General features: G+C 38.0%; 1 protein-coding gene across 1 annotated transcript; it reads left to right on the top strand.

The window, feature by feature from the left end:
* The first annotated feature begins 3,041 nt into the window (after positions 1–3,041).
* Positions 3,042–23,575, top strand: LOC139133900 (cytochrome P450 3A8-like). Its single transcript, XM_070700672.1, has 13 exons — positions 3,042–3,173; positions 13,328–13,421; positions 13,636–13,688; positions 14,318–14,414; positions 15,072–15,188; positions 15,584–15,672; positions 16,219–16,367; positions 16,889–17,022; positions 17,540–17,707; positions 18,069–18,289; positions 20,790–20,927; positions 21,763–21,925; positions 22,232–23,575. The coding sequence occupies exons 1-13, from the start codon at positions 3,103–3,105 to the stop codon at positions 22,307–22,309; spliced, it is 1,572 nt and encodes a 523-aa protein (XP_070556773.1). The 5' UTR covers positions 3,042–3,102; the 3' UTR covers positions 22,310–23,575.
* The last annotated feature ends 645 nt before the right edge of the window (positions 23,576–24,220 follow it).

Here is a 24,220-nt window from a genome sequence, read left to right as displayed (position 1 = left end):
CCTCGAGCGACGGATCTTTCAGTCTAACGAACGTCGTGTGTGACACTCAGCTTGACAGATAAACGAAGTTCATGTTGAATTGAATCCCAGCATCGTGTGGGTTTCGTGTTTCTCCCCGTCTTTGTGAAAAAAAAATCAGTTTTCGATTTTTCACAAAGCTAAAGACGATGAGGACTTTCCTTAGTCCAAGGGCTTCAACATGAGCCTAAGCACACGAAGTAGCAGAAAAGTTCTAGGGGCATCGAGCGTTCTGCCTTTATGAGCTGTATGGCATGAATTCGGTCATGAACGGTAAGCACGGTGTTACAGCATTGACGTCCATGCCTTGGCCAAAGTCTTTCAAAGTAAAAGTAATTTGGCTTGCATCTCGCTGCACGCATCATGCCTTTTCAGCTCATTAAATTTTGAGCCCTTTAACGGAAAAAATATTTACTTAGTTTTTGAAATACTTTTTTGCCACCAATATACCTTATCAGATGGTGGTAAGCGTATTTTACATCAACCAGCTGAGATGTTGAATGACGTCACCCGTGCAAATGCGTATGCGTCAGGGTTTCCTAAGGTCACGACTTAACAGTGGTACAGCCATCGTTCTCTTCTCTCTGATATCAGCGAGATAAACAGTAAAGAACCAGGGGAGATATGGACGTCTTTGGTACTTACGAATTGGAATCTCCGAATGTGGCAATTATGATCGTGTAGTTGGGAAGGTCCGATTCGCATGTAAATTCCAGGTGCACATGGGCTTATTTAGAAAGTTAAGATATTTAGAATAGCTAAATACTGACCATATCCATAGGATCCGTGTGGCTTTGAAGGCCCGATATAAACTCCAGCTACATGTGGACTAATTTAGAAAGTTTAAAACGATATTTAGATATCAGCTAAATATCGGGAATATCCCCTTGAAAATTTCATTATCTGGGAAGATCCGATCTGAACTCCAGCTGCAAGTGGGCTAATTTAGAAAGTTTGGAATGATATTAAGATCGGCTAAATATTGGATATATTTGTTACAATAAAACTTGTGAAATCTAAATTGGGATTTACAGCTAACTTAGCTTTCTAACTGGAGTTTCAAGCTAAATTTTCTGAGTAGTAGACGTATTTACTGCTCACCGTCTCTCTTCGGGGAATACGCATAGCCAGAAACAGAGTAGAGGCTCAAAGTCTTCAAAGATAACACCGTTTATTTCTTATACAAAGATATGTCATACTGCAAGGTGTTATCCTTTCTCTGGAATGCTTCTGTTCGTAAAGACACCTTCTATATATACAAAGGTGGTTATTTACATACAGCTGAAATGCAAACTCGTCATAAGCGTCTATCTCTGATAATGACGTATATTTATGACTAAAGGTACCGATCAGTGCAGATCAGTGGCCAAGACATAAACACCAGAACAATTGTGAACTTGTTAGATTTCTCACAGTACGTAATGCCCAGGCCTTCTACCATCCTAGAGCTTTCAAATCCCCAGTGAATTATTCCGGCCGCCTACACAGTATTTGCGAAGTTTGTGAGTACGTCCATTTAACCTTATAAGGGGGTCGTCTCAGATTGTCGCATTAGTTCAGGAAACAGAATGCCTTCGTTTAGGTCCAAACTCCCTCCCACCCCTAAAATTTCGTTCAAAAGTACATGTTTATGTCTTACATACAGAGTGTCAAACATTATATCGCTGAGAGCTAGAATTATGCGCCTCGTGAAGACTTCTATATTCAGCGTTGTTTTACCAACACAGGGTGCAAGTGTGGTTAAAGCAGGCAGACGCCTTGCAAATTTTGAAATTACACTTTTTATCTTTATTATTTGACGAATGAAAATTTTTTGACAACTGTGTTTTGTGAGTAATAGCAATAACATGACATGAGTTGGAACGGTTACTGTAAAATTTGTAGGTATGAGTGTGCAGTTTTTATTTTAGACACACTGTATAAAAGGGAACTCGTGATCACAAAATAAAAGTGTGAAATTGAAGTTCTATCCCTAAATTGAAGGGAGGTCAAACCCTTATCGCGTACAGGAACGAATTTCACTTTTTGACCTTATGCGATAATCTGAGGCGGTCCCTAAAGGTTAAGACAGTGAGTGAGAATGTTTGCGTCTGTGATACGCCACAATAACAATGCGTTTCGTGAGGGAGCTGTATTTTACAAAGTGCACCAGTTGTAATTCTTATCACAGTCTCTATATGATAGATTGACCGTGTTCTTCCACACGAAATTTAAACGGTAGAAGCATTGACATGGGTAAGTAGAATTATGAACCGCATGCTAAAAAAATAGTTACCGAGAAAAAATGTATCGCTACCCCGAATACGAAAATAATTTGACGCAGGACTGAAAATACAAAAATATGCTGCCACACAGTGACGGAAAAATGATTACTGTCACAACAATTTCCTCCACGCCTGAAATCAAATGGTATCCTACCCATGTAGATTAATCGGAAATGTAACAATTATTGTAAAAATTTAAGCAATGTCACTGTTATGAAATTGCTAAATGCCATAGAACCTAATCGGTTTTACGTTTCTGTGATGATACGATCTAATGCTGTAATTTTGGAAATAGCCAACTTCTCAACAAATAATTATGCAAATGACGTGAATTATGAATGCTACGTCAACAAACAAACTAATGAGTTTTTGCCATTAGCAAAAAAAATCGATGTAACATTTGATACTGATTCGATGAATCGTCTTGGGATATATGCAATTTGTCTGACACAGACAGACATATTAGCAGGACAATAGTTCACGTCTGTGATGATATATAAAGTAAAATGCACATTGACAAGGATGATGAAACATTACAGGGTATTTCACATCTAATCTTCCTTTCTGGAACTCTGGAACTGGCTGTCCTGAACGACATTGTCATGATGCGCGCGCACTCTGCTAATATAAAGCCCTAAGTGCACATATTTCTTTCGGTAACGTTGAGAAGTTCATAGACTGAAAGATCCGTCGCACGAGGGCGCTCTCTACGCTCCCCTCGGCGGAGCGCAGAGAGCGCCCTCGAGCGAGGGATCTTTCAGTAACGTTGAGAAGTTCATTGCACCACTGCGACTCTACCTGTTGGAGAGACGTTACAAGCATGGAGTTATTTGGCTTTGATTTACCAGCATGGCTTCTTCTTGTCGTTGTAGCATTGGTTCTGGTGTACCTGTAAGTATTTGACTGTATGACAAACCAGCTGAATGTGAAAAACGAAAACGGCTCATGCTCAGACTTTAACAGGCACGGTCCACGTCCCTACAGGGGCTGGCCTTGTTGACTCTGTGATGTCTAGTTACGCAATGAGACGCAAAACAACTTTACAGAGTTTGCACAAAAGACAAACTTACGCCATGGACGTAAAAATGAAAGAAGGGGTTCGAACTGTGAGTTATGTCTCGTGATAGTGACTAGTGACCTGCACGTGACCTATTACTTCATTTCCAAATTTCAGTCAATTTACGTTTATTCCTCTGTATGAGTGACAAGTGGATACATTTAAGCTCATCAGGTTACAGTGCGTGTCGTGCGGTCCAAAGTACTGAATATTTGCGTTTGTGATTTTCCTTCACAGATGTATAACGTAATGAACTTGTACAATGTGCAGTACTTATCTTGACTTGACTCGTGCAGTTTCACAGTGGAATTTTCAATTCTTATCAATTTTTAAATCTTGGATACGTTTTACGACTGACCAAGTTGTTGCCAATCAAACTTTGTTTGGAGATTTGTTGAAACATAGACCTAGACCCTAGAGAAAACTCTACGGTCTATGTTGAAATACATGTTCTGTGAGCAGCACAACATATATTAGGGAGCGTTCAGTTTTTACGGCGGGGGGGGCGGCAAAATCTTGTCGCCGGTGTTCAAAAAAATATAGACCCCCCCTGCATTTTTTGTGAAAAAAGATGACCCCCCCCCCTTTGTCAGACGAAAAAATTGATGACCTCCCCCCCTGAAAAATAACCAAAACCCATATGTCAAATTTACCCGCATGGTTTGGATTTGAACTCTGGTACGCGGCGCTCTTTATTCGATGTAGTGCCAGTGCACAAACTTCTCAGCCACATCCATTGAAACGTCTGTTAATTAGGACGACTGTAAGGCAATTTTTAACTTCATTTCCATAGACAACTCATGTCCATGGACATTGTATAAAGTAACTTTATTGGAGTGGTTCGCCAAAGGCAGCCCTCTGGTTAAGAAGGTCATGGGCCATTACGTAAAGTCAACTTTATTCTAGTGGGCCACCAAAGGTGGCACACCGGTAACGAGGGTCGATCATGGCTATTGCATAAAGTAGACTTTACTGGACAGGGCCGCTGAAGGCTCGCGGCCATTACCATTATTCAGTGCGTGATCCCAGGGGTCCCTCAAAAATGTTTCTAATACAAGCTGCGGCTTCAATTGGGAATTTACGGTAAGATTGCCATGGGGTATTACATAAAGTCAATTTATTGTAGTGGGCCGCCGCAGGCGGCCCGCCGTAAAGAGGGTCAATCATGGCCATGGCATAAAGAGGGTCAATCATGGCCATGGCATTAAGTGAACTTTATTGTTGGTATTATGTTTTTGAAAATGTGGTGACCCCCCCTTTCCTACCAGTGAAAAAGCGATGATCCCCCCTTTGCGGATTCCAAAATTATGATGACCCCCCCCCTGGATTTTGCCGCCCCCCCCCGGCCGTAAAAACTGAACGGTACCTTATTTCGTGAAGTTCAAAATCTCCAACCATAGACGCAAAAAAGATTTACGTCCATCCTCCAACCAAGTGTTTAATTTCCCCTGTCAGTGCTCCACCTTATTTAATACGAGGTTATTACTCAACTGTATATTAATTCTACGTCATGAACCGGGAGAACAAGTAGAAATACCTACAAACAAGGGAAATCGTATCTTGATAACCCTTCCGAAATCACAATTTCCAATATTTTAAAGCAGGTCAACAAAACCCTTTTGTCTCTTTCCTGACTTTATAAGTCGTGAACTTCGCCAGTAATCAGCTTGACTGAAGGCAGTGGTTATGTTATTAAGTTGAACGTCAATAATGTTGAGCCACATGGCAAACACAAGAAAGCTTCTAATGTAAGCCCTGACAAACAGTATAGCTTTCAATGAAATATATCTTTTGCATTACAAATGACGTATTACGTCTCCTTCGATTTTTAGAATTTCCAATTTCCAACAGGTCCATCGCAATTATTCATCCTAATTTTATTTTCAAATGCCAAATATTGACTCCTAAGTGTTGAAAAGAAGTCAGGGGCAGTTTGTTACCTGAACCTAGTATTTGTCATTTCATTACTTTGAAATCACGGCATAGTTATTTGCATGGGTTTGTGTAACTTTGCAGAGTCTAATAGTAATGCTGATAAATTCCTGCTCTGGCATGGATTGTTTTTCCTTCCCAGTAGACGTTGATTTTGAACTGTGGGGAAATGTGTTCAACGAGGAAATGATGGACTTTATACCATGTTGACTGAGATGATAGTGTTCTGGAGCTAGTAAATCGTTATTCTTTGGTAAATAGCTAAGCTTATGACATACTGAAAATTTCCCAAGGAAACATCTTGCTACGAAAACTCCCATTACCTGCCACTGTTACCGTTGGGGTCCACAGAATCCAAAGTGTAGAGTAAGTTGCGGAATTGTGTCTTTTACACTGATGCGTTTCTAAACTCCATGTATTGACTATGGGAGCTAATGTAGCTAAAGTGGCTAAACACAGCTAAACAACTACAAAACTATCGTTCTAAACTTTATAAATTTGCCGCTATTAGGCTAAGGCGTTCTCACAGTCGGAGAAAAAAATTTGGGTTGTTATATCCGATATTTAGCGCGTCTAATTATCGTTCTAAACTTTATAAATTTGATGCTATTTAGCTCGGGCTTTCTGGCCGACCAAGAAAAAAAAATTGGGGTGATATATCCGATATTTAGCGCGATAATTATCGTTCTAAACTTTATAAATTTGATGCTATTTAGCTGGGGCTTTCTGGCCGACCAAGAAAAAAAAATTTTGGGGTGATATATCCGATATTTAGCGCGATAATTATCGTTCTTAACTTTATAAACTTGATGCTATTTAGCTGGTGCTTTGTGGTCGACCAAAAAAAATTGGGGTGATATATCCGATATTTAGCGCGATAATTATCGTTCTAAACTTTATAAATTTGATGCTATTTAGCTGGGGCTTTCTGGCCGACCAAGAAAAAAAATGTTTGGGGTGATATATCCGATATTTAGCGCGATAATTATCGTTCTAAACTTTATAGATTTGATGCTATTTAGCTGGGGCTTTCTGGCCGACCAAGAAAAAACATTTTGGGGTGATATATCCGATATTTAGCGCGATAGTTATCGTTCTAAACTTTATAGATTTGATGCTATTTAGCTGGGGCTTTCTGGCCGACCGAGAAAAAAAAAATTGGGGTGATATATCCGATATTTAGCGCGATAATTATCCTTCTAAACTTTATAAATTTGATGCTATTTAGCTGGGGCTTTCTGGCCGACCAAGAAAAAAATTGGGGTGATATATCCGAAAAAATTGGGGTGATATATCCGATATTTAGCGCGATAATTATCGTTCTAAACTTTATAGATTTGATGCTATATAGCTGGGGCTTTCTGGCCGACCTATAAAAAAATTTTGGGGTGATATATCCGATATTTAGCGCGATAGTTATCGTTCTAAACTTTATAAATTTGATGCTATTTAGCTGGGGCTTTCTGGCCGACCAAGAAAAAACATTTTGGGGTGATATATCCGATATTTAGCGCGATAATTATCGTTCTAAACTTTATAAATTTGATGCTATTTAGCTGGGGCTTTCTGGCCGACCAAGAAAAAAATTTTTGGGGTGATATATCCGATATTTAGCGCGATAATTATCGTTCTAAACTTTATAAATTTGATGCTATTTAGCTGGGGCTTTCTGGCCGACCAAGAAAAAACATTTTGGGGTGATATATCCGATATTTTAGCGCGATAATTATCGTTCTAAACTTTATAAATTTGATGCTATTTAGCTGGGGCTTTCTGGCCGACCGAGAAAAAATTTTGGGGTGATATATCCGATATTTAGCGCGATAGTTATCGTTCTAAACTTTATAAATTTAGCTGGGGCTTTCTGGCCGACCGAGAAAAAACATTTTGGGGTGATATATCCGATATTTAGCGCGATAATTATCGTTCTAAACTTTATAAATTTGATGTTATTTAGCTGGGGCTTTCTGGCCGACCAAGAAAAAACATTTTGGGGTGATATATCCGATATTTAGCGCGATAATTATCGTTCTAAACTTTATAAATTTGATGCTATTTAGCTGGGGCTTTCTGGCCGACCGAGAAAAAACATTTTGGGTGATATATCCGATATTTAGCGCGATAATTATCGTTCTAAACTTTATAAATTTGATGCTATTTAGCTGGGGCTTTCTGGCCGACCAAGAAAAAAAATTTGGGGTGATATATCCGATATTTAGCGCGATAGTTATCGTTCAAACTTTATAAATTTGATGCTATTTAGCTGGGGCTTTCTAGCCGACCAAGAAAAAAAATTTTGGGGTGATGTATCCGATATTTAGCGCGATAGTTTATCGTTCTAAACTTTATAATTTGATGCTATTTAGCTGGGGCTTTCTAGCCGACCAAGAAAAAAAAATTTTGGGGTGATATATCCGATATTTAGCGCGATAATTATCGTTCTAAACTTTATAAATTTGATGCTATGTAGCTGGGGCTTTGTGGCCGACCAAGAAAAAAAAACATTTTGGGGTGATATATCCGATATTTAGCGCGATAATTATCGTTCTAAACTTTATAAATTTGATGCTATTTAGCTGGGGCTTTCTGGCCGACCAAGAAAAAAAATTGGGGGTGATATATCCGATATTTAGCGCGATAATTATCGTTCTAAACTTTATAAATCTGATGCTATTTAGCTCAGGCTTTTGCCGTTGTTTGTGGTCAAATCAATCCCGGTGCCTTAGTCACTTTGACCTCAGTCACTGTTCATGTTACATATACCTGACAACGTTTTACTGACTACATTAATATTCAACTTGTTTCTGTGAGAAAAGCTGCTTGCTTCGAATTCGCTACAGCAATCTGATACTTGTTGGAGGCCTTGGGTACCACGGCCCCATTGTCATTTACTGACTAGGGAACGTGTCTCACTGAAATGGGGATGGATAAAGCATGTTATTTACTCATTTTGGAAATAAGGCATTCGTCATTATCGCAATTGCTTGCCATATGCGGCAAGATTGGATGAGCGAAGCCGATCCGCTCGCCTTGGTGTCTTGACGCCAAATGAGCCTATTTCCGGTTTAGGCGTTGGCCTTACAGCAATGCATTATAGGATATCTTCCAGGGCGGCAAGTGCTCACAGTAAGTTGTAGTAATTTGGAATGTCGAACCTTGGGTGAAAAACGTTAATTAGCGCGATAATTATCGTTCTAAACTTGATAAATTTGATGCTATTTAGCTCGGGCTTTATGGCCGACGAAGTAAAAAAAAAATGGGTGATATATCCGATATTTAGCGCGATAATTATCGTTCTAAACTTTATAAATTTGCCGCTATTTAGCTCGGGCTTTATGGCGGACCGAGAAAAAAATTGCGAGGGGGATGATGTGTTCGATATTTAGCGCGTCTAATTATCGTTCTATAGTTTATAAATTTGCCGCTATTTAGATAGGGCTCTGGCTGATCGAAAAAACGTTTGAACTTGTAGGAGCAGTCTTGTAGAACCAGGAAAGTACTATTTGTTTCCCCAAGAGGTATGTTTGAAATTCAAAGCTCAAAAGCGACTTGTCCCATAGATCTCATTGAATAGTACCTCGTATATAATTGACAACTTGAATAGGCCAGAAGTTGGAATGGGTTTGAGGTTGTTAATTTATAAGAGGAAAGTCTTAGAATTCAAATCTCAATGTTACTTTTTACCCAGACTTCCGTAAATAGTACCTCCTATATGATTGATCATTGCAACTGGCAAGAAGTTGAATGTCGGGAAGTAGAGAACAGTGGCAGTAAGTATGTAAGCATTGAAACAATCTTGTTGAAGAAAAATTGTCAATTTTTTTTGCGCGTCTAAAACAAAGACTGTCAAATAGTTACCGCTGGTGTCCGTGACAAATAAACCAGATATGCAAAGTGAAGACGAATATAAATAAATGTAACCATACTGCCACATTTCAAATGACCAAGGTGTGTTGAGATAATCTTATTTCCAGGACGATCGCGTCCATTTGGTGCAGATTAAACGGTGCAAATCAAATTAACGCTAATAGCCTTATCAAACGTGTTGCCGGCCAAGCTGCCACCTCCAAGGTGCGCGTGAGCCGCGGCAAGTGTTCACAGTAAGATGTAGTAATTTTGAAAGTCGAGCCTTGGGTGAAAAACGTTTTCCAAGGATATATAGGATCAGGGACCGTGATAGGATCAAAAAAGATAATTATCGCTTTCAAAATAGCGTTGTAGATTTAGAAATTAGCTGTAGTTTAGAAAGTCAGGCCTTAAGTGAAAACTTTTTTCCAGAAAATATCGGACTGAACGTCGTTACATCATTTCTGTTGTTATCTTTATTTCCCACGTGTTTAGAGTAAAACGTTTGAGCTTGTAGGAGCAGTCTTGTAGAACCAGGAAAGTAATATTTGTTTCCCAAAGAGGTATGTTTGAAAATTCAAAGCTCAAAAGTGACTTGTTCCATCGACCTCACTGAATAGTACCTCGTATATAATTGACAATTGGAATAAGCCAGAAGTTGAGGATGCAAATGCGACGTCATCCAGTTCACACGTAGGCCAGAAGTTGAATGTCACTAAGAAGGTCCAGAAGAATGTGACAGTGAGTAAGCTGACGAAAAATTGTGAATTTTATTTGCGTGTCAAAACAAAGACTGTCAAATAGCCGCCGATAGTGTTTATGACAAATAAACCAGATACGCGGAGTGGAGACGAATGTAAAACAATGTAACCATACAGCTACATTTCAAATGGCCAAGGTGTGTTGAGATAATCTTAGTTCCATGACGATCGCGTCTATTTGTGTGGATTATGTTAATGTTAATAGCCTTATCAAACGTGTTGCCGGCCAGGCTGCCACCCCCAGACGCGTGCTCACAGTAAAATATGAAGTCTGGCATTTATTTATCGTTCTCTTCAGCTAGAGCTTTCTAGTGGACCTAGAAAATGTTCTAGGATGATATATCCGATCTTTATCGCGTCTTATTATTGTTCTAAACTTTATAAATTTGCCACTATTTAGCTTTGGCTTTCTGGCTGACCTAGAATAAAATTTTTGTGTGATGTGTCCAATATTTAGCTCGTCTACTTATCGTCCTGAACTTGATGAAATAGCTGCTATTTAGAGATGTGGCTTTCGGGCTGACGTGAAACATTTTTTGTAGAACCTTGAAATTAATATCTTTTGTTAAGGTGATGGGATGTTGTTCCGATACGTTGAAGGGTTTCCTGGAATTAAGACTTCTAGTACGGAGAAAGGGATATCGGATATCATATCAGTAAGACAAAAAAATGGACTTCATGCAAAGAGATTCTTTATTGATAACTATATAAAATCTAGGAATTGCCACACCTACTGTTACCGTCAGCAAACTAAAACTGGAAAAAATTGACAAAATGGATGAAAATTAACTATTAACACAAACAATTATACACAATAAGACTTAGCTATCTCCCACTCTGGCGAGTACTGATTGCTTAGGCGAGAGCACGTTATCTGATGTTCGGCGGATAGCAAAAAAAATGCAAACGACAAGGACTTGTCAAAGGTGAATTCATTTCTTAAATAATCCGAAAACAGTGACTGAAAAAAAGTAATTGGAGTATGATGGAACTATATACAAACTGATTAACAGAATCATTAATCATAAAAATGATACAGCTGCTAGCTGCTTTTGTTTGCTTGTAAACTGACGCAAACCATCCAACCATGATCCAACATACAGCACAATGATGACAGAAGAAGATAACGTCGCTGATGACGGAAACTGCATGTCGACGTGCCCCAGCTAAATAGCATCAAATTTATAAAGTTTAGATCGATAATTATCGCGCTAAATATCGGATATATCACCCCAATTATTTTCTTGGTCGGCCAGAAAGCCCCAGCTAAATAGCATCAAATTTATAAAGTTATGAACGATAATTATCGCGCTAAATATCGGATATATCACCCCCAAATGTTTCTTTTCTTGGTCGGCCAGAAAGCCCCAGCTAAATAGCATCAAATTTATAAAGTTTAGAACGAGAATTATCGCGCTAAATATCGGATATATCACCCCAAAAATTTTTTTTTCTTGGTCGGCCAGAAAGCCCGAGCTAAATAGTATCAAATTTCTAAAGTTTAGGACGATAATTATCGCGCTAAATATCGGATATATCACCCCAATTTTTTTTCTTGGTCGGCCAGAAAGCCCGAGCTAAATAGCATCAAATTTATAAAGTTTAGAACGATAATTATTGCGCTAAATATCGGATATATCACCCCAAATTTTTTTTTCTTGGTCGGCCAGAAAGCCCCAGCTAAATAGCATCAAATTTATAAAGTTTAGAACGATAATTATCGCGCTAAATATCGGATATATCACCCCAATTTTTTTCTTGGTCGGCCAGAAAGCCTGAGCTAAATAGCATCAAATTTATAAAGTTTAGAACGATAATTATCGCGCTAAATATCGGATATATCACCCCAATTTTTTTTCTCGGTCTGCCAGAACACCCGAGCTGAAAAGTATCAAATTTATAAAGTTTAGAACGATAATTATCGCGCTAAATTTTGGATATATCACCCAAATTGTTTTTCTTGGTCTGCCAGAAAGCCCGAGCTAAATAGCATCAAATTTATAAAGTTTAGAACGATAATTATCGCGCTAAATATCGGATATATCACCCCAAAATGTTTTTCTTAGTCTGCCAGAAAGCCCATAAAAGCTTTCCATTTGGGCTAATTTTGATAGTACAGTTCAGTTCGGCTAAATATCGGATAAATCACCGAGTAAAAGTTTGGCTGGGGAAGTCCGATCTAAACTCCGGCTACATGTGAGCTAATTTAGAAAGTTTAAAACGATTTTTAGCTCGGCTAAATATCGGATAGTTAGGCTAATTTAGTACATTTAGTAGATGTAGACAAACCAAAATTAGCTTTCTAAACTTTCAGCTAATTTAGAAAATTTAGATGTAGATGTAGACAAATCTAAATTAGCTTTCTAAGCTTCAAGCTAAACTTTCTAAAAACGATAAACACAATTCCGCACCTTAATGAAAGTGTAACAGTGACAGATGGATTAGGGGTTAAAGCAGAAAGTTCGTGTGCCTTCAAAGTCCAAAGACAACGTTCAGTGGATCGATATCGACTAATCATTTTATCTCACTGCCAGTACACACTAGAGGCCTTTGCTGCATTCCTACCGAAATGGTTTTCGAGTGTCGTCCATTCTCTCCCGATCGCCACAAAATGTGCCGGTAGTTGTTTTTCTTTTGTTAAACATAGGCATCCATTCAGAGGTAAACAACATCTTACAAATTATATGTTTATTGGCCCTGACAGACGTCTACTCCTGACCATGCAAGCAGTAACGATATCACACTGATTTAAACTGATGACACAGCAGTGTGTCATCACCACATTAAAGCAAGGACATGTAAAAATGGCAACACGCCGCTAAGAAGGATGTGGAGCAAAAACAATTTATCATATGAACTAATTAAGTGATACACTTAGAACGATCGCAAGGAAGTGAACTATGAAGAAAGCATCAAGCAAAATAAACCTTATAAGTGGTAAACATGTCAACTGATAGCCTAGAATCCTATTCGTCCGCTTCCCCCTCCGTTCCTCCGACCCACTAGTGGTTCGGAGGTACGGAGAGCGGACGAATAGCATTCTAGGCTAGTCAACCGACTACCCAGTCAATACACCATGTAAACGAAACAACTCTAGAATTGGGCGAGTGGCCTCTGCTTGTTTGCTTCCGAAGCAAGTGTTTGGGTAGCATTTGCAAACTTCATTTTGCAAACCCTTGGATCCGAAAGTGACAGTGATTCCGCCAGGCCAGTGGTGACCACACCCTTCAGTGGGGGTAAATGAAATGAAGGGTTCGGGTAAAAGGAAACAGTCTGGTGAAACTAAGAAGGAGATGCATGGGATGGGAAGATGCTGATGATGGAGAAATAGAGAAACAATTAGTCCAAGAACGTGGTTCATAATGAATGAAACTTTGGTTCATAATATTAGCTGTGTATCAGCTAGCGTGGTGTCAGACAGTGTGAAGTTGTTGTTATTTACATTGCAGTTATGGAACATGGACATTTTCAACATTCCGAAATATGGGAATTCCTGGGCCTGCGCCGTGGCCTCTTGTAGGAAACCTCTTTCAATTGAGCTCGGTGAGTTTCTCTGTCTATCAATCAATCAATCAATTAATGAACTAACAAACTGATCATCGATAGATATATTAATACATTTTTCTATCCATCAAATATATATATTTATCAATTTATCTGTCGTCAGCCTGTCTGCCTATTTTATCTAGCCGTTTCTCTTAGTATAATTGAAACACTGAGAGAGAAGTGTAAACTCTATTGATGTACTCATTTATAGGGTTTCCAAAACAAAGAGATGGAGTGGTATAATGAATACGGAAAAGTTTTTGGGTAAGTGATAGATAGGATGCGACTCGACCGAGTATAAATTTTGAAATTGTAAGCCCTCACTTACGAGACAGCAAAATAACAACAACAACAACAACAACAACAACAACAACAACAACAACAGTAAAACAATTATCATTTTCTGTATCATCAATTTGTGGTGTCATTTTACGCTCTGAAGCCTACCTACTTTCACAAAATGATGAATTTTATATTTGTAAATTCAGTGCATAGACAATGACATCTGTTGAAATAATCCCCCGAAGGAAAAAAACCAAACAAACACATAAAAAAATCCTGACGAAATATACAGATTTTAGTCACATTCTTACAGGTTATACTCACTCACGATATTTGTCCATTTTGTACGCACGCAAAAACAAACAGAACTTTTATTAAGACACCGTACTTGTTTACTTGGTCGTCATGACTACGCTTGTGCAATTTCCCTGATTCTGGGGCTGGCATCAGTGGTTGTTGACATTGACTGTTTATGTGATGTTGGTCGTTTGCTCTCCTTTAAAAGTTGTGTTCAGTTATACAATTTGCCAAAAGATAAAACTGATAAAAGACCTGCCCCTTTAAGTAAACCTTTTCGTAACTATTTCGTAATAAAATGGTTCCTTCTCTAGGATCTACGAAGGGCGCCAACCTGTGCTCGAATTGGCAGATCCTGAGATGTGTAAACAAATTTGTGTGAAACACTTCACCTCATTTTACAACAGACGGGTGAGTAAAGATGCTTGAGTCCACTGTAATTTGGCCAACTTTGTCAAAATCACGGACTGTTATAAATGCTTTTGGGCAACTGCGGAGCAACATTTTAATATAAGATTGTCGTAAGGACGACTGAAACACAAGAATAATAAGTAAATAAGGAATATAGTGAAGTTTTTTTCATGGGAGGAACCATGGCCGCTCCTCATAAAATGCTTGAATCATACACAGTGCCACAAAATTCATAAAAGGCGACTCAATTAAATTTTCAATGTTAGCGATAGCATTCAGCAGATGTTGGCCCAGAGATTATGTAAGCGTTAGTTGCAAAGTACAAAAATACAGTGGGATTCATTATTGTGCCACAAATCTGTGTGTGTGTGAGATAGTTTTAACTGAGAAAATATCTCCAAACTTTCAGTTGTAATTGTTCCTAAAATCAGCCATATTGTAAAATACATGTAATCGACTGTTCAGCATTCTGGTTTACTGTAATTAATCAATGAGTCAGTGACTTTGAAACGTGTGGTGATACCCAAGCTAATCGTTTATGTAGTACATATAATGTGTCTGTCTCACACAATGAGTGGTGGCACAGAAATGAAACCCACTGTCAGACGTTCCACATCAATGACGGTAATGCTAATAATCCGTTCACTGGTTTTACAGCGTTTCCCGCTTGAAAATAAACCGCTGAACCATGGGCTAACCGAACTCGTCGACCAACAATGGAAGGACAAGAGAAACACTCTTACACCTGCATTCACTGGATCGAAAATGAGAACTGTAAGTTGGGTTATTATACATCTCTGTTTATATGTCTAAAGTGTACATACATTATATAAACACAGAGCAAAATGTAGTTCACAGGTAACAAGAAATGTGTCACACCATAAAAACGTTATATAGTTATTTGAAACGCTCAATACGCTTTAAGGAATATACCTCAAGCATGCATTTGACAATGGAAGATACTCCGTAGAGAATAAGAATACTCATCAGTTATAGATGTCATGGCAAGAGAGAAAGAAAATCTCTAACCAGGCAATCTGTGAAGGACATTACAAAAAGAAGACGGTTACGTATCAAGGTTTAGAGGTTCCACAGCTTGCATACTAAAGGTCGTAATATTGTAAGCTGTATCTCTTCAAGGACTAAAAATATCATATTGTATTTCTCAGATGTCTCCAATTGTAAACTTTGCTGCCGACACTATGGTGAAAGTTCTTGGTAAACACAGCAAAGAAGGAAAGCCAGTGCAATGCAGAGAGTAAGCATTCAGTTTTTTACAGTATATGTAGCAACTTGTTCATAACAAACTGTAATAAGAACACCATACAGCACACCGGGACAGCACAGGGGCTATTAAATCTAGTTTTGTGTACGTTCTCTTCTCTCGTCATATATTTCCTGGCTCTGTCAGTCATGACGGTTCAGTGTATTTGGCATGCTATACTTTAGCCTTATAAGGTACAGTATGATCGTAGAATTCCTATACCAAAAGTTCACCAAGGGGCGGTACACGGCATACAAGAACATTCAAGACTCAAAGTGTGAGGAAACATAGGGACAGAGAAGAGAACAAGGGGAAAAAGGCTGAACTAGGTTTCAGACCATCATTCTATATTATTTTTAAATGGCCATTCACGAGCTCCTGTGCTTACAGCAAAGCTTTATGCAATGTCACAATTGTCAGCCGTCAAGGTATGTGTGCTAGTAAACTCAGTTATCCATGATGATCTCTACTGTAAAGACAAGTGGATTAATGCGCCCTTCGCAGAACAACTTACCTGTACTGTAATTTGAATCGTTTCAGCGTCTTTGGTGGTTACGTGGTCGACAGCATCGGTAGTGCCGGCTTTGGTGTTGATGTGAACTCACAAGAACAACCTGACCACCCATTTGTCAAGCATGTCAAGGAAGCGTTTGACGTTGGTTTTACTAGTCCGGTGGCTTTGATCATGTGTAAGTAGTCTGTCTCTTGCGATGTTACACAATAATACATAAATATATATATATATATATATATATATATATATATATATATATATATATATATATATATATATATATATATATATCCTGATGATTGCTTAGCGCATGAAACAGCCTGTAGAGTGAAAACTACAATTCCTATATTCATATATATATATATATATATATTATATATATATATATATATATATATATATATATGAGCATGTAGATATGTGATAATCAGTCTCAATAAGTATGCGATACATATATAAATGGATATATAAATGGATTAATGTATAGGTACATGGAAAATATGTATAGAATGTTAAGGTATTTGTCAATTGAAGAAAGGGATCGTGCATGCTAATGATGGTGTTTCCAGATCGTCAAAACTAGTCGACTGGGTTAATGCAGAATGCCGTTAATCTTGAGTAGTCGTTTTTTTTAAGATAAGCCTTTAAATACGGTATCAACCATAACATTGTTTTCTCTTTTTTGTTGTACGGCAGTCTTTCTGCCTTTTCTAGTACCCTTGCTGAATCGACTGGAAATCGGATTTCTTCCTAAGAAAGCCCTAAACTACTTCGTGAACTTGACGGAAACCACGATTGATATTCGGAAAAATCAAGACCCGTCGGAGAAGGTTGGAAAAGATAATCTCAATGTCTCAGTGTAGAATTAGTGCATTTCCTCAGTGACCTAAGACCCTTACCATGCATAGGGGTCGAGGGTCGCCGCAGCACCCATTACAAGGCTGGCGCTCTCAGTCTACGGTTGGGTGGAATTGCATGACTGTAATGGGGGGACCAAAGCACGATATTTTGATAACATTTCCACAGTTTGTTATTCTCCCCTTTAAAATGAATGACATGCAAATTTTTAGTCTTGAAATCCTAACTTTTGTGTACAAAGCAAAATATTATTTGTTGACAAATGAATGATGGTCCTAGTTCGATATAGAACACTTGTAAACAACGATTACAAATAAAGACAGGTTTTGATTAAGAAGTGAACAGCACGCATTTTGGTGTAGCCTATGAAAGAAAATGGATATTATACAAAGACAAAAAATGATATAAAAATGCATTGAAAATGTTTCAAATTAAAAGCTTCATAGACCTGTAAATTTACTATTGTCCTTATCATCTTTTTTCCTCAAGAGAGCCGACTTTTTGCAGCATATGCTGGACGCCCATGAAGTATATGATCAATATATCAAACAAAATGAAGCAGAAGAAGATGAGAATGGAGTTCAACTTGTGAAAGATGGAAAATCAGACACACACGATTTCCATAAAGGTTTTACAAACGATGAGGTGTTGGCTCAGGTAAGAATGTAAGATAAGACTGAAGAGTGGTGTCACGCTTATCCAGTTTACAATTTAACATTACCTAGGGGGTATGATTTGTATAATTTATAATAATACGCACCTTTAGGCGTGCAAATTGAAAGTAAGTGCGATTGTTTTAACGTTAGTTAAAACAAATCGTAGCTGTATGTCAGACTTCCATTCAAATATTATCAGAAGTATGGACACCCAATTTTATGAAATAATTCTCCGAGAAATAGTATTATTATACCTGTAATGAAATTTCCCACGTTGACGCTGTTTGTACTGTCAAAAATATTTTGATCAGTTGTAACAAACAACTCGGAAATTGTTATCAGCTCTGTTTTCATTTTGACAGTCACTCTTATTCTTCCTGGCCGGTTACGAGACAACGAGTACCATGATGGGTTTTCTTGCATTCTCCATGGCAACCAATCCCGACATTCAAGAGAAGCTGTGCGCTGAAATTGATGAAGTCATGGCAAGATATGACGAACCTAACTACGAAGCAGTATCCAAGATGCCATTTTTGGAAATGGTTGTCTGTGAAACTCTTAGGATGTATCCACCAGCCACAAGGTTAGGCTAAAAAAAAATAAAGTTTGCGCATGAAACCTCTATCAGGTTGCTTTACGCGTGAAGAAACAATGTACGCGTGCCAGTCATGCCCATGCGCCGTTCTGATTTGAGGCCGACCGTAGTGAAAAAACGGATTTAGGCTGCGTTCACAAAAAAAGGTTAGGGGGGCTGGAGGAATTTAGGGGGGGGGGTTCGAAAATTTTGGGGGTAGTAGAGGGGGGGGGACTTGAAAATTTTGCTCACCTGTAAGGGGGACTTGAAAATTTTTTGTTTCCTTTTGTGTTTTACATTTTCCAATTCCAAGTTTTTGTAGGTAATTCAATGAAAATTGAATACCATTTTTATGTCATCAAAATGTTGTAATGTTAGTAATAATTTAACAAAATCTAGAACCATTTTGTCACATTTCATGACTTTTATCTCTAAAAATCTAAACGTGTGATTTGTCTTATTAGAAACAAACTTGAGCCTAGTAACAGGGCAGAAGCTGCAACTGTTAATGATTTCTGCAATATTTCTATGCAATATAACAACTACAGTTTCTTGCTATCTCCCTACAGCATGCTCAAACACACAATATTTAGTTTGTCGACAAAGCCTGTATATATCGGTATAAATATAAATATGTATTTGGTGATAATTTAATTGGAGTCCAGACTGACAGTTAGTTGTCAGTGATACAAATGTATGGTACACATACACAGGCTGTGATAGCAAGCTGAATACTAGACAATTCAACATGCTGTAGGGAGTAGAACAAGAACGCAGTTGTAAAACTGAACAAAAATATTGCCAAAATTATCAAAGTTAATACAGCTACTGCCTACGGGCAGTGTCACTATCATTAATGCTCTGCTACTGCAGTGTCACTGTCACTGCATACCTGAACAGTGACAGAGATAGCTCTGACTCTGATGTACATGGTAGTTGAAGAAGAGTTTAATGGGTCAAATGACGCTCATGACAGTGAAACACACTTGTACACAAGATCAGGCCAGAGAGCAACACATGGAAGAACACATAAAATTTTTGAATTCTGGCATATCAGAATAATCAAATATTAAAGAAAAAAGATGGGGTCACCATGCTTGATTTTCTAAATTTTCACATTCTTGTTATAAAATGATACAGAAGTAAAACTTTGAACAGTAAAGACTAAAAGAAAAAATATGTGACCAAATGGAATTATTTATTTTTTAACCAAATTTGCAATTATTACACCCAAAATTTCAGAGATTAAAACATTTATTTGATGGAATATTTTAACCTTCCAGTATTGTCAATTTTGAGTAGCATCTAATTCATATATGTCTTGTAGTTTTGAAACAATTTTTGGTAGGTCACTGTGCAATATGGCAATTAGCCAGAATTCACAATTTGCCTACTCTCTCATGATTGTCATTTTGTGTGCTCTTCAGCAGGAGCAATTGACCTGGCCAGAGTTGGATTAACCCAAGTTGGCTTTTAGACCAATAAATCTAAAAAATTCACTGATGCATTTAAAGAACTTGCCTTTGGAATATGACTATACAAAGTGCTAATACAGGTAGTGTTGAACACCTGTGAGCAGAACGGCGCAATACAAACTGTACATGTTTATTTTTTCTGTGCTCACGTCCTTTTCAAATATGCGGGCCTGTTTTAGTTGGAAGGGACTTGAAAAAGTTTGACCATATAGAGGGGGGGGGCATTTGTAAATTTTTTAGGGTACTTAGGGGGGATCTGAAAAAAAAATTTCAATCGAGATTCCTCCAGCCCCCCCCCCCAATCGTTATTTGTGAACGCAGCCTTACCAGTGATAAAACAGGCCCCTCAATTAGCATAGCTGAACGCGAAGACATAGAGCGTTCAGATTGCAGACAAACACCGACTTTAGAATTCAACAACTACTCAAATACAAGGCGATCATTACAAGCGAAGTGTAAGCATTGGGAAAGGTGCTTTAAGAACTGCCTTGTTAGAGCATTTGGCTTCCGCTTCGCCAAATCGAAATCAGCGGCGTCACTTTTTCCGTCTACGCCGCTTAGGCCTATACACAGTCACTCGTGAGCTATTCAGCTCTTGGACTATTCGCCCCATAGACGTGTGTACATAAGCGAGAAAAAACCCAGCATATGTACACACGTCTATAGGAAGCATAGTCCAAGAGCTGAATAGATCACAGGGGAATGTGGCCTATACACTGATATAGCAAATTACGGACCATGTATTCTTCGCGTCGACAGTGCTCGGTTCCGGGCGCTGGATTTCCGTTTGACAGTGATCGCTCAATGCTTGGTTCTGATTTCTCCTTAATAATGCAAAAACTACGGAGTAAACAACTAACAAGCTATAAATACAAATGCCAACATGACATAAAAGTCATGCGTGCCATATGTCGTGAGTTGTACCAAAATCTCTTACATATCCGCCACTGTACATTTTCTCAGTGTTACAACTTTGCCTATCTTATGAAGAGGCATTAGCTGTGTATAAATACTGTCTACTCCCGCTTTTTCAGATTTGACCGGGAGTGTTCCGAGGATGTTACAATCGATGGGATCCGTTTCCACAAAGGATTGATTGTCAACGTACCGATTTATGTCATCCATCACGATCCAAAGAACTACCCAGAACCCGAGAAATTCATCCCTGAAAGGTTGGTGGCAAGTTCTAATATCACTAACCGGCATCTATGATCATCTTTTGCTGTTTAGGTAGAATGCGCCTCGGGGACAGATATTCGGACTCGGCCGCCATTTTGAATTTAAATATCGGTAAATTTTGGTTATTTGTTTCTCTTGTACCAAAATTTGCACGGTAACCCCGACTTTTATTATTGATTTTGAAAGAGAATGGTTGAAATATTTCGTAAGGAAAGTTTGAGTAAAAGTGTAAGTCTTTCACTTTCGAGGCGTATACCACCTTAACATAGCAGAGTCTTCGAAAATAATTTGCCCTAGAGGCGACAGCAAAAATAACCAGTGGGATATCATTCTCAGATCATTGAAGGGACGATAGCCGTAACTTCTGGCAGCGTTGTCTGCACTTTGTTCTTCAAAAGAAGCAATGTTTTCTTATTCCTTTTACTAAAGTATTTCCAACTCTCTGTAGAAGTATGAGCTTTGCCAACACGGCAACTGTTTACAATATGCAATCATGTTATTTTCGACAAGTGAATTCTGCTTCGAACTGAAATGTAGCTATCTCTTCAACTACACATTGCTCACATGAAGACTTTTTCAGCAAGTTAGATGATGGGCGTTTCGATGTGATTTTTGGAGTAGAACAGGAAACTGTAGATAAAATGCTTGATAAAAGTGACCAGGTTTTATTGATATCAGTGCGTGGTCCACAGTTACTCGGTCAAAATCCTTCATGCGTAACACAACACAAATCCTGTTCAACTAATTTGGGATCCAATACATTATAGTTTGAGTATATATGGCAATCTCGTGATGTACATACACATAAAATAATGAATAATTTTATAGATTTACGAAAGAAGAGAAAGAGAAACGTCATCCTTACGCATGGTTGCCATTTGGAGCTGGTCCTCGTAACTGTATCGGAATGAGATTTGCCTTGCTGGAAGCTAAGATTGGCGTTGTGCGCATATTCCAGAATTTCACCTTTGAACCCTGTGCGGAGACGGAGGTAAGAAATATTAACTGGAATTAATTACATATGACAGATCTACTCAAGCGATACCTGTGGTGCAATTAATAAAAGACGAAGATTTCCAAATAAATCACGCAAAGCTCTTTCACAACGGCAAGTAATGGGAAATTTTGGCCATGTTACTTCAGAGTTGCAAAAAAGCATTAAAATTATAATGATGACGGTGATGAGGATGATGACGCTGGTGTGAATATTTTTTACTTTCAGAAAAATTATTAATGTATCCTTTATCCGTCCATAAGCCGATATGAATCTCATGATAATGTTTGTTTTTCTCATCAGATACCTGTAAAGCTTGGTACGACTGGTTTTCTATCACCACCCAATGGTATTAAACTCGCAGTCAATCGAAGAGCTTAAACTTAGCAGCTGCTTTCAAGGACATAGCCGGTTAATTCGGTTGAAGAAGTCAGGAATATTGGCTTAAAGATGCGTAGAATGCACCAAGGGTACAGATTTTTAAGACTCTAATTTTTACAATATTTCACCAATTTGCTACTTATTTTTACTTATTTTGAAGCCTGTTTAGCCAATTAAGTCTTTAATGGTTTTTTTTCTTTTGTATGTGAAAACAAAGCATGTAATTCTTTTAACGCAGAATATAGCGGTCATTTTGAATTTAGAATATATTTGAATTTCAGATTTGTTTTCTGATCGAACTTTACTCTATGCTTACTAAGTTTAAGTCTTTAATATAATGACAACATTTTACCATTTCTTGTCGTTTGCATTACACTGAAACACTAGTAATAGGATGAAACTCAATTAATATAGCAGTGCTCGACTTTCTTCAATTTCTAATATTCCGATATCTCTGTGAACAAGCACAATATATGTACATGTACAGTCTACAGAGTCGACGATTTTCGTAACATGTTATTTCAAGGATTTTCGCTCTCAAAATACCATGAAATAAAATTGTACTGTTAAATATGTTTATTAGATACATCTAAGTAGTCAAAATGTTGCTGTTAACCTAGAGTTGGATCGATAAGAGGTACTCGAAGTGTAAGGTTTTACTGTACAATATTTTCTGCTCCATGCATATTTATTCAGAACGAAGAATTTTGTTTATTGTATGTGAATAACGAAAAAGCGTTTGAAGCGCGAAGACAATATTTGATGTTGTAACTTTTGTAATTTTCATAAAACTTCATATTTTTTCATCATAAATCATACCCAAATACAAAGCATTGTCATTGCAGATACGATGTTCTTGATAACATGCAATGTTTTTATGACAGAGAATTCTCGTCAGGACTAATATTCAGTTTTCAGCAGTAATATTTGACGTCACAAATATAGGTTGTTTTGAAAAGTTGACTGGCATTTTGACATCATTTACGGAGTAGAACAAAATTTACAGAGAGAAACTCATCAACATTTACAGTTTATTGAGCTTGAAGAATGATTACTGTGTTTTATTCGCAAATTGTTATTCTTAATGATTGTACTGAATGTTACCACCAACAGTTCAAGCGTATCAATAATCGGATCCACAGTTATCGGCAAAACTCTTAGATTCTATTGTATTTTGATATGCTTTTGTATCTTAGTTTTCAGCAGAAAAATATTTTACGTGTTACTATTTAGATGAATCAATAAATCGTTTGATGTTAATGATAATCATTTATCTTGTTCTCGTCAGCATAAAGGTGAAAATTTAGAAACACGTGACATCAAAGCAAACTTTAAAGAAAGACTAGAAACGATACCGCAGTAACGTGTTCAGGAGGCAGCAATTAACAAAGATCCCGTTGACCCGCATATCATTTTCACGGGACTTGTAATGCAAGCTACGTGGGGTCTTAGTCGAAAGGATGGTATCTAAAAATGATGAGTACACCTTGTTCTGCTCTATGATGAGAGCTTCAGGGACATCGACAATGTCAGACTGACAATACTCCCTGGTACCTTTTCTTGGTTTGGCTTGCAGGATCAAACAGGCACAGGCAGCTGTTGGCAATCTACCGGAGCACTAAAAGTGATACACCGCTGAACATTCTTTTCGCGGTAAGTAAGTTGTGGAATGGTCATATGGATGTTCAGAAACCGTCTGAACGTTTCCAGGGGGACGGTCATGCCCGGTAGCTTGAAAGTAAAGGCCGCTTTCAGTAGGTGTTGTAACTTACCGTGACTCGCACTTCTAAGATTAAGGAATAACCTTTGCTCAAATAGTCTTTAAGCAAACTGTATAAATTGGGGGTCGCCGTACAAATTTTGGTACCAGAGAAACAAATTACGCAGTTTACCAATATTTGAAATTCAAAA

This window comes from Ptychodera flava, chromosome 5 (assembly GCF_041260155.1).
Source record: "Ptychodera flava strain L36383 chromosome 5, AS_Pfla_20210202, whole genome shotgun sequence".
NCBI classification, from domain to species: domain Eukaryota; kingdom Metazoa; phylum Hemichordata; class Enteropneusta; family Ptychoderidae; genus Ptychodera; species Ptychodera flava.
This window is presented reverse-complemented; position numbering and strand designations above follow the sequence as displayed.

What these genes read in the sequence shown, in the direction of transcription:
- LOC139133900 (XM_070700672.1), top strand. Translation starts at nt 3,103, where the DNA reads ATGGAGTTATTTGGCTTTGATTTACCAGCATGGCTTCTTCTTGTCGTT. An exon ending in CTGGATCGAAAATGAGAACT is followed by an intron (nt 15,189 to 15,583) that starts GTAAGTTGGGTT and finishes TGTATTTCTCAG; the next exon opens with ATGTCTCCAATTGTAAACTT. An exon ending in ATCAAGACCCGTCGGAGAAG is followed by an intron (nt 17,023 to 17,539) that starts GTTGGAAAAGAT and finishes TTTTTCCTCAAG; the next exon opens with AGAGCCGACTTTTTGCAGCA.